General features: G+C 43.3%; 1 protein-coding gene across 1 annotated transcript in view; it reads right to left on the bottom strand.

The window, feature by feature from the left end:
* Nucleotides 1-666: 666 nt before the first annotated feature.
* The window catches only part of LOC140191644 (regulator of G-protein signaling 22-like), a 151,057-nt gene continuing 137,378 nt past the window's right edge, over nt 667-14,345 (bottom strand). The window contains exons 25-28 of the mRNA XM_072249277.1: nt 10,713-10,733; nt 6,181-6,274; nt 5,456-5,531; nt 667-868 (exon numbers count right to left, since the gene is read on the bottom strand). Of these exons, the coding sequence (XP_072105378.1) occupies nt 667-868; nt 5,456-5,531; nt 6,181-6,274; nt 10,713-10,733 (393 nt within the window). The remainder of the gene's footprint in view (nt 869-5,455; nt 5,532-6,180; nt 6,275-10,712; nt 10,734-14,345) is intronic.

Raw genomic sequence — 14,345 nt, 5'->3', positions numbered from 1 at the left:
ACAGGTACAGAGTTACTGACGTGGAGAGAGGGAACTACAGGTCCAGAGTTACTGACGTAGAGGGAGAGAACTACAGGTACAGAGTTACTGATGTGGAGGGAGAGAACTACAGGTACAGGGTTACTGACGTGGAGGGAGAGAACTACAGGTACAGAGTTACTGACGTAGAGGGAGAGAACTACAGGTACAGAGTTACTGACATGGAGGGAGAGAACTACAGGTACAGGGTTACTGACGTGGAGGGAGAGAACTACAGGTAGAGTTACTGACGTAGAGGGAGAGAACTACAGGTACAGAGTTACTGACATGGAGGGAGAGAACTACAGGTACAGGGTTACTGACGTGGAGGGAGAGAACTACAGGTACAGAGTTACTGACATAGAGGGAGAGAACTACAGGTACAGAGTTACTGACGTAGAGGGAGAGAACTACAGGTGCAGAGTTTCTGACGTAGAGGGAGGGAACTACAGGTGCAGAGTTACTGACATAGAGAGAGGGGGAACTACAGGTACAGAGTTACTGACGTAGAGGGAGGAAATTACAGGTCCAGAGTTACTGATATAGAGGGAGGGAACTACAGGTGCAGGGGTACTGATGCATATGGGGATAACTACAGGTCCAAAGGTACCGAACCCTAATGGACTTGATGACTGCAGATCTGATGCCCTATGAGTTGATACTGAAGATCAAAGCGTGACGGTTAATCAGACATCCATATCTAGCCTGAAGGTCAATTGGAATGCAGAAGTTGAGGCCCAATGGCCAGAGCCCCAAGTGTGCGAATTTCTGCGAGTCAGCTGGGGAAGTCGAAGGCCCAGTGTCTGCGAATCCACACGTCCACTGGGGGCTGGAGGCTGGAAGCTGGAAGCTGAAGAAGATGATCAATTCTGGAGTTAGAGAACTCTACGTGTGTGCGGGTGGGTAGGTTTGAGGGAGGGATGGGGCTTGTTTTGCTGTTGTTGCTTGTATAGTCCACTTTGTTGTGTTCGTTGTTGTTCTGCCAAGCATTGCGGGCATGCTTTGTTGGCACCGGACTGTGTGGCAACACTTGTGGGCTGCCTCCAGCACATTCTTAGGTGTGGAAGTTATTAACATAAACAACACATTTCACTGTATGTATCAATGTACCTGTGATAAATAAATCTGAATCTAAATGGGCTAAGTGAAATCAAAGCCACTAGATGTTGTCGAGGATGTTCCCTTTGCCACTACTAATCCCTATGTGGATTAGCTTCTTAATGCTAAAACCTGGAACTCTTCTGCACTGTAAAAATGGGTATAACACACCCAAATCATTCTGTGGCTGTTCCTCACTGTTGTTTGTTTTAAATAGGAAATTACCTACTGGAAATAAGTAAGCAAATAAATAAGGATTTGAAGAGATTACTGTAATTTAAGAAATTGAAAAGCAAGTTCCAACTTGGAGGATATCTCTTCCATCAAGGCTGGTTAAGTTTATTTTCAGTAGTTAGCCAGCTGTAGATGGGTTTAGTTTCCTGCAATAGAAAAGGTTACAGTTACCTCAACTTTCACTACTTGATATTGACATTGGCATCCACTGACCACAATCATGTCTGTTAACGTGTCAATGATACCCCACCCCACACTGTTTTTACCCCAGCCAATCACAAGACTGTTCCAACACAACATACACAAAATGCTGAAGGAGCTCAACAGGCCAGGCAGCATCTATGGAAAAGAGTACAGTGGACGCTTTGGCCCGAAATGCCCACTGTACACTTTTCCATAGATGCTGCCTGGCCTGCTGAGTTCCTCCAGCATTTTGTGTGTGTTGCTCAAAGTTCCAGCATCTGCAGATTTTCTCTTGCTTGTGACAAGCCTGTTCCAGTGGGTTGACGTGTAGCCTGTAATTAATCAACTGAAAAAACTACAACTTTATTTTCTAGAATAATTCAAAAGCTGCTATTAGACAACTGATGATGCTGCACATAGTATATTAGAGAATATACTGACATGAAAAGATCTGAATTGACATGAATAAAGTGACAATGGCCTAAAATTAGCAGTGGGGCACTCTCTGGTCTTCAACTACAGCTGCCTTGGTAGGTAGTGTCCCAGGACTAAAGCAACTCATATTTTAAGACCATAAAACCATAAGACTTAGAAGAAGAATTAGGCCATCGGACCTGCTCTGCCATTCCATCATGGCTGATTTATTTTCTCCCAACCTCATTCTCCTGCCTTCTCCCCGTAACCATTGATACCCTTATGTATGGGAGGCCACATATAATATGTATATAAGGTGCCTATGACATAGTTCCCACAAACATAACAGCATGGAATTTTTTCTTTTGTCACTGTTCTACAATTTTGTAATGTGTGGCTCTTGGAAAGGCTACATTTATTTTACTTAATGCATCGTGCACAGAGGAAGTGTGTGCTTTGAAGACATTTATGCTAGCCTATTGCACACGTGGCCTGTGGACAGTGTTTCCAAGTTTCAGTGTGATTTTCTTTATTTAGAGATACAGCACGGTAACAGGCCCTTCCGGCCCAACGAGACTGCACCACCCATTTACAGTCATGTGACCAATTAGCCCACGAACCCGCGCATCCTTGGGACGTAGGAGGAAACCAGAGCACCTGGAGGAAACCAACAGGAACATGGGGAGAACGCACAGACCCCGGCAAAATCGAACCAGGTACTGCACTGTACTGATATAAGATGGTCAGGTCCACAGCCATGATGTCAGACATAAGGGTTCTCCTTACAAACAGACCTCTGTTAAGATTTGTTGTAGTTAACTGCTCCTAACATCCTACTGAGCCACGGGTGTCTAAAGAGTTGTCCATAACGATTATGTTAGCAACCTTACTCCGACGCAGTGGAATTCCCCGACACACTGCCTCCATGATACCCCACCTTACGATGATTGCTTCCTCCTTCTCTCTCTGGCCAAGCACACGCTTCTCCCAATTTCCGTATTTCTCCCCCCCAACTGAACAGAAGCAGCAGTGATGCAAGTGGAAGAACAATCCTCGTGCCCAGCTGCTCTGAAAGCCGATTTGGCACATTAGGCAAATGTTACTACAGCCACAGCAACCTGGGTTCACTTCCCACTGCTGTCCATAAGGAGTTTGTGCATTCTCCCTGTGACTGTGAGTTTCCTCTGGGTGCTCCGGTTCCCTCCCAAAACGTGTTAGTAGGTTAATTGGTCATGTGGGTGGCCTGAGCTCGTTAGGTCAGAAGGATGTGTTATTGTGCTGTGTCTCTAAATAAATATTGTGCGTAATACCCTTTTGCAATAAAAGAATTCTACCTTCATTTGGATACTGAAAATCCATTAAATATGCATCAGACCCTCAATTTATCAGCAGTTTAACATACAATTTCCAATTAAGAAAAATCTCAAGGACAATTAACTCCTTATACCAGGCGGTAAGGTCCGTAACCAGCCATTAAGGACAGGAGGGAGCTGGGAAAAACAAGGTTGCTTCTCCAGTGGTAGATGGGATGGAGGCGAAGAGCAGTCCTACATTGTTTCTTCCAGCCACCAAGACTGATAGTTCTTTACTCGTAAGTCTTTCACAACCAACCATGAGACCAAAATACAGAAATGATTATCATTGTTCGCCCACACCCCCCCCCCCATACCCAACACCTCCCACTATGATAAAATCCCTTCCGCCAATCCTAATACCCTTACACTGGCCTGGTCTTTATTTTCTGCCCCCCCCCCCACTTCCCCATAGTCACCTTACCACAGGAGCAACTCAAATCTTCCTTCACCATTTCACAACCTCTCCTAACCAACACAACCCCTGACTACAGCACAGGCCTCATTGCAGCCCATGAATGCTGGCCATGTCAATCCCTGAATCCAGCTTCATTCCTGATTCCTGAATGTTTTCCTTGATTTTCGAACATAGAACATCCCAGCACATTACAGGCTCTTCAGCCCTCGATGTTGTGCTGATCTATTAACCTACTCTAAAATTAAATCTAACCTTCCCTCTCTCTTAACACTTTATTTTCCTTTCACCAATGTGCTTATCGATGAGCCCCTTAAGTGTCCCTAATGCATCTGCTTCTACCACATCCCTGGCACGCACCACCCTCTGTGTAAAAACACTTTATCTCTAAATCAACCCCCTACTTTCATCCAATCACTTTAAGACTATGCCCTCCCCCACCTAATGGTGTTTGACATTTCTGCCTTGGGAATAGGTCTCTGGCTGTCTACTCGATTTATGCCTTTTAGCATCTTCAACCCCTCTATCAAGTCACCTCTCATCATCCTTCAATCCAAAGTGAAAAGCCCTGGGTAACATACGTAAAATGCTGGAGGAACTCAGCAATGTCAGGTAGTATCTATGTAGAGGAGTAAACAGCTGATATTTTGGGCCTCAGACTCTGATGAAGGATCCCGATTTAGGGTCTTGGCCTGAAACGTTGACAGTTTATTCATCTCCATAGATGCTGTCTGAACTGCTGAGTTATTCCACCTTTTTGTGTATGTTACTCTGGACTTACAGCACCTGTAGAGTCTCTTGTGTTGTTTGAGAAATGCCATAGCTCACTTAATCTATCATCATAAAACATGCTGTGTGAATCTCCTCTGCAGTCTCTCTAAGGCTTCTACATCCTTTCTAAACTGAACTGAACACAATACTCCAAGTGTGGTCTAACCAGGGTTTTCTAGAGCTACAACATTTTGGGTCTGAGGAGCTATTACAGTTTGAGGCAATATTACATTTGTAGCAGGAGTCAGAATTCCCTTACAATAGCCATCTAATCTAGCACATACATCCATGTCAGTTAACAAGAGATTCTACGTCTATACTGAAATGTAAAGTATTTCAGAATATATCACATAATTACTGGAAAAAGCCTCGTTACTGCAGTTTAATACATATTGCAAGTCTACTCTTTCTGCATTCTTCAAAGAGACAACTTTGATATTCAGAGTAGCACAAACAAAAGGCTGGAGGAACTCTGCACATCAGGCAGCATCTATGGAAGGGAATAAATGTTTAACATTGAGCCGAGACCCTTCATCAGGACCTGATATGAAAGGTCTCAGGGATGGCTTTGACATTCAGAATAACATGCACAAAATGCTGGAGGAACTCAGCAGGTTCTAGCATCTATGGAGGGGAATAAATAATCAGTGTTTCGGGTCAAAACCATTCATCGGGGCCTGATATGAAAGATCTCAGCCTGAATTGTTCCTCTCCATAGTTACTGCCTGACCTGCTGAGGTCCTCCAGCATTTTACGTTTGTTACTCTGGATTTTTAGCATCTGCAGAAACTTTTGTGCTTATGATTTTGAGATTCAAAATCCGTTCCGATGGCATGAATTCCATTCCTTTCTTCTAAGAATGAAGGTGAATGGCCAAAGGTGTTTTTTTCCATCTCAACAAATTCCTGTGCATGCCATCCGAAATCTGGTTTGCAATACTCAATACCGGGCAAGTTCACTTTGGACTCACTTGTTGTAATAAAACAGTTTTGAATATTTAGATGATTCACTTAAGTTGTTTGGTGCCATATGGTATTTTGAAGAGCCTGTGAAAAAGAAAGTTAACTTACTATAAAGTACTTGTAGGGAAAAGTAGGACCAAGAAGCACAGCCTCAGAATAGAAGGATGTCCCTTTAGAACAGAGATGAGGAGGAATTTCATTAGTTAGAAGGTGGTGAATCTGTGGACTTCATTGCCATAGTCTGCTGTGGAGACCAAGTCATTAGGTATATTTAAAGTGGAGATTGATAAGGGTATTCATTAATAAGATATCAAAGGTTACGGGGAGAGGGCAGGCGAATGGGGTTGAGATGGATAATAAATCAGCCATGGTGGAATGGTAGTGCAGACTAGATGGATGGAATGCCTGATTCTGTCCTATGTCTTATGGTCATATGCATTAAGATGCAATATTGCAGGCCGAGTATATGTAACCTGATGTATTTGGCCATTAGCAAATATGATATTTAACATTACTCTCCATTGAAAAAGATTATCAGCAACCTTTCTGTCTAGAGATGGGCTTTGAAGTTGCATTTTCCAGTTAAGTATGCTATACCACTTCAGGTGAGGGAAGGAGGGAGGGGGTATTGATATATTGAGGAAAGGAAAGGAAGAGATTGAGAGACTGAGAAATTTAATACAGGGCACAGGCAGAATTCTCAATCCCAAGACTGTTGAATTTAAAAGTTTACCTGCAATTGTCCCTTGCTGCATAGTCTCTTGTCTTAAAATCAGTGCCTTCTCCCTATCCAGTGCCTCCACGTATTTGGACAAGGACCAGGAAAGCTGTAGAGGATAAAGTAAAAGATTTTACATTGGCTTACTTTTAAAGGAGCAACCTTTCTTTTCTACCGTTTGACCATCATTATTGATGAAATATGGCAGATGGAATATAGTGTAGGGAAGTGTATGGTAGCAGGAATAAAGGTATAGACGATATTCTAAATGGGGAGAAAATTCAGAAATCAAATGTACAAAGGGACTTCGGAGTCCTTGTGCAGGATTCCCTAAAGGTTAACATACAGGTTGAGTCAGTGGTGGGGGAGGCAAATGCAATGTTGGCATTCATTTTGAGAGGACTCGAATACAAAAGCAAGGATGTATTGCCATGGTTTTATAAGGCATTGGTCAGACTGCACTTGGAGTATTGTGAGCAGTTTTGGGCCCCTTCCAGAAATAGTAGGGGACAGAGGGTCCAGTGAGATGGAGGAACTGAGCGAAATACATGTTAGTAGGGAAGTGGTGTTAGGTAAATTGAAGGGATTGATGGCAGATAAATCCCCAGGGCCAGATGGTCTGCATCCCAGGGTGCTTAAGGAAGTAGCCCAAGAAATAGTGGATGCATTAGTGATAATTTTTCAAAACTCGTTAGATTCTGGACTAGTTCCTGAGGATTGGAGGGTGGCTAATGTAACTCCACTTTTTAAAAAAGGAGGGAGAGAGAAACCGGGGAATTATAGACCGGTTAGCCTAACGTCGGTGGTGGAGAAACTGCTGGAGTCAGTTATCAAGGATGTGATAACAGCACATTTGGAAAGTGGTGAAATGATCGGACAAAGTCAGCATGGATTTGTGAAAGGAAAATCATGTCTGTCGAATCTCATAGAATTTTTTGAGGATGTAACTAGTAGAGTGGATAGGGGAGAACCAGTGGATGTGGTATATTTGGATTTTCAGAAGGCTTTTGACAAGGTCCCACACAGGAGATTAGTGTGCAAACTTAAAGCACACGGTATTGGGGGTAAGGTATTGGTGTGGGTGGAGAGTTGGTTAGCAGACAGGAAGCAAAGAGTGGGAATAAACGGGACCTTTTCAGAATGGCAGGCGGTGACTAGTGGGGTACCGCAAGGCTCAGTGCTGGGACCCCAGTTGTTTACAATATATATTAATGACTTGGATGAGGGAATTAAATGCAGCATCTCCAAGTTTGCGGATGACACGAAGCTGGGTGGCAGTGTTAGCTGTGAGGAGGATGTTAAGAGGATGCGGGGTGACTTGGATAGGTTGGGTGAGTGGGCAAATTCATGGCAGATGCAATTTAATGTGGATAAATGTGAAGTTATCCATTTTGGTGGCAAAAATAGGAAAACAGATTATTATCTGAATGGTGGCCGATTAGGAAAAGGGGAGGTGCAACGTGACCTGGGTGTCATTATACACCAGTCATTGAAAGTGGGCATGCAGGTACAGCAGGCGGTGAAAAAGGCAAATGGTATGCTGGCATTTATAGCGAGAGGATTTGAGTACAGGAGCAGGGAGGTACTACTGCAGTTGTACAAGGCCTTGGTGAGACCGCACCTGGAGTATTGTGTGCAGTTTTGGTCCCCTAATCTGAGGAAAGACATTCTTGCCATAGAGGGAGTACAGAGAAGGTTCACCAGATTGACTCCTGGGATGGCAGGACTTTCATATGAAGAAAGAATGGATGAACTGGGCTTGTACTCGTTGGAATTTAGAAGATTGAGGGGGGATCTGATTGAAACGTATAAGATCCTAAAGGGATTGGACAGGCTAGATGCAGGAAGATTGTTCCCGATGTTGGGGTTGTCCAGAACGAGGGGTCACAGTTTGAGGATAGAGGAGAAGCCTTTTAGGACCGAGATTAGGAAAAACTTCTTCACACAGAGAGTGGTGAATCTGTGGAATTCTCTGCCACAGGAAACAGTTGAGGCCAGTTCATTGGCTATATTTAAGAGGGAGTTAGATATGGCCCTTGTGGCTACGGGGGTCAGGGGGTATGGAGGGAAGGCTGGGGCGGTGTTCTGAGTTGGATGATCAGCCATGATCATAATAAATGGCGGTGCAGGCTCGAAGGGCCGAATGGCCTACTCCTGCACCTATTTTCTATGTTTCTATCTAAGGAAGGATGTGGTGGCCCTGGGGAGTGTCCAGAGGAGGTTTGTGGGAATGAAAGGGTTAATGTATGAGGAGTGTTTGATGGCATTGGGCTTGTATATTCGCTGGAGTTTAGAAGGATGGGGGGGGGGGATCTCATTGAAAACCTGAATATTGAAAGGTCTTGACAGAATGGACATGGAGAGAATGTTTCCGATATAATGAGAGAGTCTAGGACCAGAGGACACAGCCTCAGAATAAAAGGACATCCTTTTAGAACAGAAATAATGAGAAATTTCTTTCGCCAGAGGGTGGTGAATCTGTGAAATTCATTGCCACAGTAGGAAAAGGGTGATAAAGGCTTGTTAACTGCAGTTGGTCTGTTTGGAGTGGATAAATAAAGAAGCTAAGTGAAGACAGAGGAAAGGGAGAACAAAAAAAAACAAGAAAATAATCACTGGAACTGTAAAATATAAACTAGAGAAGCAAAGCATTAAAAAAACAGAAAATGGCAGAGAAACTCAGCAGGTCACACAGCATCTATATAGAAAAATAAAGAGTCGCCATTTTAGCCCGAGACCCTTCATCAGGACCGGAAAGGAAGGGGTGGAAGCCAGAATAAGATGGTGGGGTGGGAGGAGTGGGGGAGTGGAGCACAAGCTAGATGATAGGTGAGACCAGGAGAGGGGGAAGGCGGATAGGTGGGGGAGGAGGATGGAGTGAGAAGATGGGAAAAGGTAAAGTGCTGGAGAAGAAGGAATCTGACAGGAGAGGAGAGTGAACTGCGGAAGAAAAGGAAGGAGGAGGGGCACTTGAGGGAAGTGATGGAGATGAGAAAGGGTAAGAGGGGAGGCAGAATGCGGAATGGAAAAAGAGAGGAAGGGAGTGGGAAAAATTACCAGAAGTTAGAGAAATCAATGCTCATGCCATAATGCAACATTTGCAAAGGATTCATGTTGATTAATTAGTGGGATGGCATGTTTGTCATTTAAGAACAGGTGAAATGTACTTGGCTGAAGCTCCCAAGAGTTTAGAAGAACGAATGGTGATCTTGATACGTGCAATGATTTTAAGGAACTTGACAGGGTCAGGTTAGAGCTAGTGACTGCCCCTGGCTCAGTGTGTCTAGAACCATAAGACACAGTCTCAAGGTAGGACATCAGCAAATCAGGCCAGAGACAAGAAATTATGTCTTCACCCAGGTAAGGAATCTTGGGAATTCTCAACACAAGAGGAAAGTGGAGGCTCAGTCACTAAGTATCTTCAAGATAGAGATAGATAGATCCTTAAACACTAATTGAATCAAGTGATATGGAGCTAGTGCAGGAAAATGACCTTGAAATAAAAGACCAACCATAATCTTGTTGAACAGTGGAACAGGCGCCAGCAACTAAGTGGAAATTCTTTATATTTCCTATATTGGTCTTTTGCTGAAAATCTGAATTAAAAGTAGAATGGAGGAAATATTCAGCAAGCCAGGCAGCATTGACAGAGAAAGAAACATAATGAAGTGACCTAGTGGAGGGGAAACTAGAGTTGAGGCATCTCAGAAGCACGAATGTGGAAGGTAACAACATCAGAGGGAATATAGAGCAGCTGGAGAAACAGGGAGAATGGAATAAAGTCCTTGCAAGTAGCAAGGTGGGAAGATGGATTTTAAATGCTATTGGCTAAAGTTCAAAGTAAATTTACTATCGAAGTATGTACATGTCACAGTATACTACCCTGAGATTCGTTTTCTTGCAGGCACTCACAGAAGTACAAAGAAATACAATAGAATCAATGAAAAGCTGCACACAAAGTCTGACAAGGAACCAATGTGCTAAAGAAGAGAAACTGCAAATACAAATAATAATAAATAAGTAAATAATACGGAGAACACGAGTTGAGAATCCTTGAAACTAAGTCCATAGCTTGTGGAATCAGTTCAGATTTGAAGTAAGTGAAATTATCCATGCTGGATCAGGATGAATGAAGGAAATGCCTATTCCTAAACCTGGTGGCCATTATGCATGGTCCAGATATTATCAGAAAACCAAGCAGGTAATAAGAAACACACATCAAAGTTGCTGGTGAACGCAGCAGGCCAGGCAGCATCTCTAGGAAGAGGTACAGTTGACGTTTCGGGCTGAGACCCTTCGTCAGGACTAACTGAAAGAAGAGCTATCTCCCCCTCCCCCTCTCACTTTCAAATCTCTTCCTAGCTCTTCTTTCAGTTAGTCCTGACGAAGGGTCTCGGCCCGAAACATTGACTGTACCTCTTCCTATAGATGCTGCCTGGCCTGCTGCGTTCACCAGCAACTTTGATGTGTGTTGCTTGAATTTCCAGCATCTGCAGAATTCCTCGTGTTTTCGCAGGTAATAAGAATATTATTCTGTAACTTCTTACCTTTTGGCCATGACTTTCAACCTGTAGAGAAAATTTAAAGAAAAAGTAGTTGAGTGACTGATTTTTTTTAACTGTTCATGCATTTTCTTGGAGATTATTGGCCCAGAATTTGATTCAGAAGCCTCCCAGTATGGTTCAGGAAATATGCCTAGAAAGAGCCAACAATTTTGAGGTGACAACTTGCATTTTTCCAAAACATGCTGAAGTCTGCCAGCTATTCAGAGCGATTTATACACCCAGTGGCTGTGATGTCATCAAGCTGGCTCAATAGCCAATCATGTTAAAGAATACTCATATGCAGAAAGTAGGTGGTGGGGTGGAAATACATCTCTACCAGAGGAGGTGTAAGGTGCTCCTTCCCTCCGCTAGTCTGCAGGTCACCCTTAGGCAAGATGTAGGCACCCGCTTAGCCCCCTGATCAGAGTCACGTAAAGCCATGGGAGCAGATGATGCATATCACAAGTCCTGGTTATGTGACCACTGACGCTAGGTAGACAATCTCTGAAGAGTATTGATAATGATTGGGGTCACCTGTCTTGTAAAAGTCACTGCCCAGAAGAAGGCAATGGCAAACCAACTCTGCAGGACATTTGCCAAGAACAATCATATTCGTGGATAGACCACGATCGCCCACGTCATACGGCATGGCACATAATGATGCAGAAAATTTCAAAGCTGTTTGAGAGTTCTTGCCATTTTACCTGACTCTAAGCAAAACTCATTTCATTCTGAGTGTAATTATGTTGTCACACAGATATTTCTAAGAATAAGCTTTGAACTTACTCATGTTTTTTTTGTGATTTTTATTTTGCATGGATGCAATGTTTAGAAACTTGAATACAACTTGTTTTGAGATTTCCTCCATAGGAGAATTTTTTTAAACTGATTGGTCTATTGTAAGACGAAGAGCATACTTAGAATACAAAGAGCTAAGTTAAAAATTCTGAATACTTTTACAATAAATCAAGCTTGTATAAATCTTAAATTCAGACCAGTTGAATTGATTTTCACTTGACTGCTGGAAAAGGCAAGCCGCGTTTGATCACTAGAGAGGAATTTTGGGCACAAGAGGTTCTGTAGATACTAGAAATCCAGAGCAACACACACAAAATGCTGGAGGAACTCAGCAGGTCAAGTAGCATCTATAGAAGGGAATAAACAGTCGATGTTTCAGGCCAAGACTCTTCGTCAGGACAGGAAATGAAGGGAGAAGAAGCCAGAATAAGAAGGTGGGGGAGAGAAAGGATTACAAGTCGACAGGTGGACCAGGTGAGGGAGAATGTGGGAGGGTGGGGGAGGGGATGAACAAAGGAGCAGGGAGGTGATAGGAGGAAGAGGTAAAAGGCTGAAGAAAAAAGAATCTGATAGGAGAAGAGAATGGAGTATAGGAGAAGGGGAAGGAGGGAAGTGACGGACAGGGGTAAGAGGGGAGCCAGAATGGAGAATAGAAAAGGAAAGGAGGGGGAAGGGGAGAAATTACTGGAAGCTGGAGAAATTGATATTCCTGCCATCAGGTTGGAGGCTACCCAGACAGAATATGAGCTGTTGCTCTTCCAATCGGAGAGTGGCCTGATTGTGGCAGAAGAGGAGCCCATGGACTGACATTTCAGACTGGGAATGGGGCGCTGAATTGAAATGGGTGGCTATCAGGAAATTCTGGACAGAGAGAAGGTGCTCGATGAAGCAGTCCTCCACTTTATGTCATGTGTTACTGATGGACAGGAGCCTGCACTGGGAGCACCGGATGCAGTAGATTACCACAATAAACTTACAGGTGAAGTGTCGCCTCACCTGGAAGGGCTGTTTGTGGCCTTGAACGGTGGTGTAGGGGGAGGTGTAGCACTTGTCCCGCTTGCAGGGATAAGTGCCAGGAGAGAGATCAGCAGGGACAGATGAATGGACAAGGGTGTTCCATAAAGAGCAATCTGAGTGGAAAGCAGAGAGGGGTATGACCCAGTTGAAGATATATTGATAGGTTGATTGGTTATGGTAAATATGACCTTTGTGTACAGCTGGTGGAATTAAGGAGTAGTTGACTGGAGTGTAGGAAAGAACGTGCCACAGGGTGAAAGTGGGGGATGGGATTGATAGGGTTACTCTGAGAGCCAGCATTGGCATGATGGGCCAAATGGCCTCATTCACCAACATAAGGAAATAGATGAAAGTTCACATCTTCATCTCCTTGCATAAATTGATTAGTAAGGGCATAAAAGGCTATGGGGACAAGACAACAGAATGGGGTTCAGAGGGATAATAAATCAGTCATGATGGAATGATGGAACAGATTCGATGGGTCAAATGGCCTAATTCTGCCTCTATGCCTTATGGTAACCGATTTTCAACTTAACCTTTAAGTTCAGTACTTAAGCACTAGAAAACTTGACAACCTAACTCTTAAAGTCTGTAAATTTTCAGAGTTTTTAAAATAAATAAACATAATTATTTCCAGTTCTTTGCATTATGATGAGAAATTATTAGTTACAACAGCTTCTGATGAGCATTTAATTCTCAGGACTGAGATGCTCCCATTGGATCTCATCTGTTCTTCACCTCTAAACTATTGCTATTGGTGTTCTGCTTTGTCTCTTACATCTGGTCTATTTTTGTCAAATGCTCAGATATTTCCCCAAGTACTGCACCTGTCCAGGTGATCTAGCACCTTTGACGTTCAATGCTTCTTCATCTGACATCATCACCTTGTTAAAAAGAAATAACTTGTTGTGATAAATAAAATGGAATCTGTGTTTAACAATATAACTACTAGTGCATTTCAAACTGATCTTTGCAAAATGCTACATTAATGTAGTCAGCTGATTTTGGACTCAATGGGTTGTATTGCCTCCTCTCACACTGTAAAGATTCTATGGTCAAATTCAGTGCCATCTTATGGAATTAAACCCTGGCCTGGAAATTCATCACATGACATGTCAAGCTGGAAGACAACAAATTTAGTTTTGTTTTTCCTTTGAGCCTCTGCCTCTGCTAGTTTCAGATGTGTAGAAGGCTTAGTGCACTGCAGATTTGATCCAACAAGGATGAAGTCAAAGGGTGGTGATTTCAAGCACTTATATACGGAACGGACAACCAGGCGTAGTTTAGCTCAAATCTGAGCGTGTAATTTCCTTCAAGTCTGGCCTGACTAACTCACACTTCTAGTTGTGCCACTTAAAGCTCAGTGCAGCCAGGTTCCAGCTCACACCCCCATCCTGGGTAATGACATGCATGAAAACTATGGTATCCAGGCCAGTGCTGCACCCACTGGACACCAGGTTTCCATCTCAATATGAGCCAATGCCTTAGTGCGGACCTAGAGGGAAAACTCCAGGCATCATACACACCCACTGAGTCCCAAATCAAGCTTCACAAAAGATTCTTCATGAAAATTATTGCAGGCCACAAGTAAACATTACATCACACATTTTCATTTACACACTTTTAGTCTCAATTCAACACCAATTGCTTAGAATAAGCATTTTTTTCTATCAATATGTACAAAATGCTTCTCCAATCACATCTTTTATTTCTTGTCCTGTAACCCTCCCTCTTGTCATTTAAATGTCCATGCCCTCTTCTCATTACTACCATCGGGGAGGAGGTACAGGAGCCTGAAGGCGCACACTCAATGTTTTAGAA

This window comes from Mobula birostris, chromosome 1 (genome assembly GCF_030028105.1).
Source record: "Mobula birostris isolate sMobBir1 chromosome 1, sMobBir1.hap1, whole genome shotgun sequence".
In the NCBI taxonomy this organism is placed as follows: Eukaryota; Metazoa; Chordata; class Chondrichthyes; order Myliobatiformes; family Myliobatidae; genus Mobula; species Mobula birostris.
The sequence above is the reverse complement of the archived record's forward strand: the minus strand, read 5'-3'. Positions and strand labels throughout refer to the sequence as shown.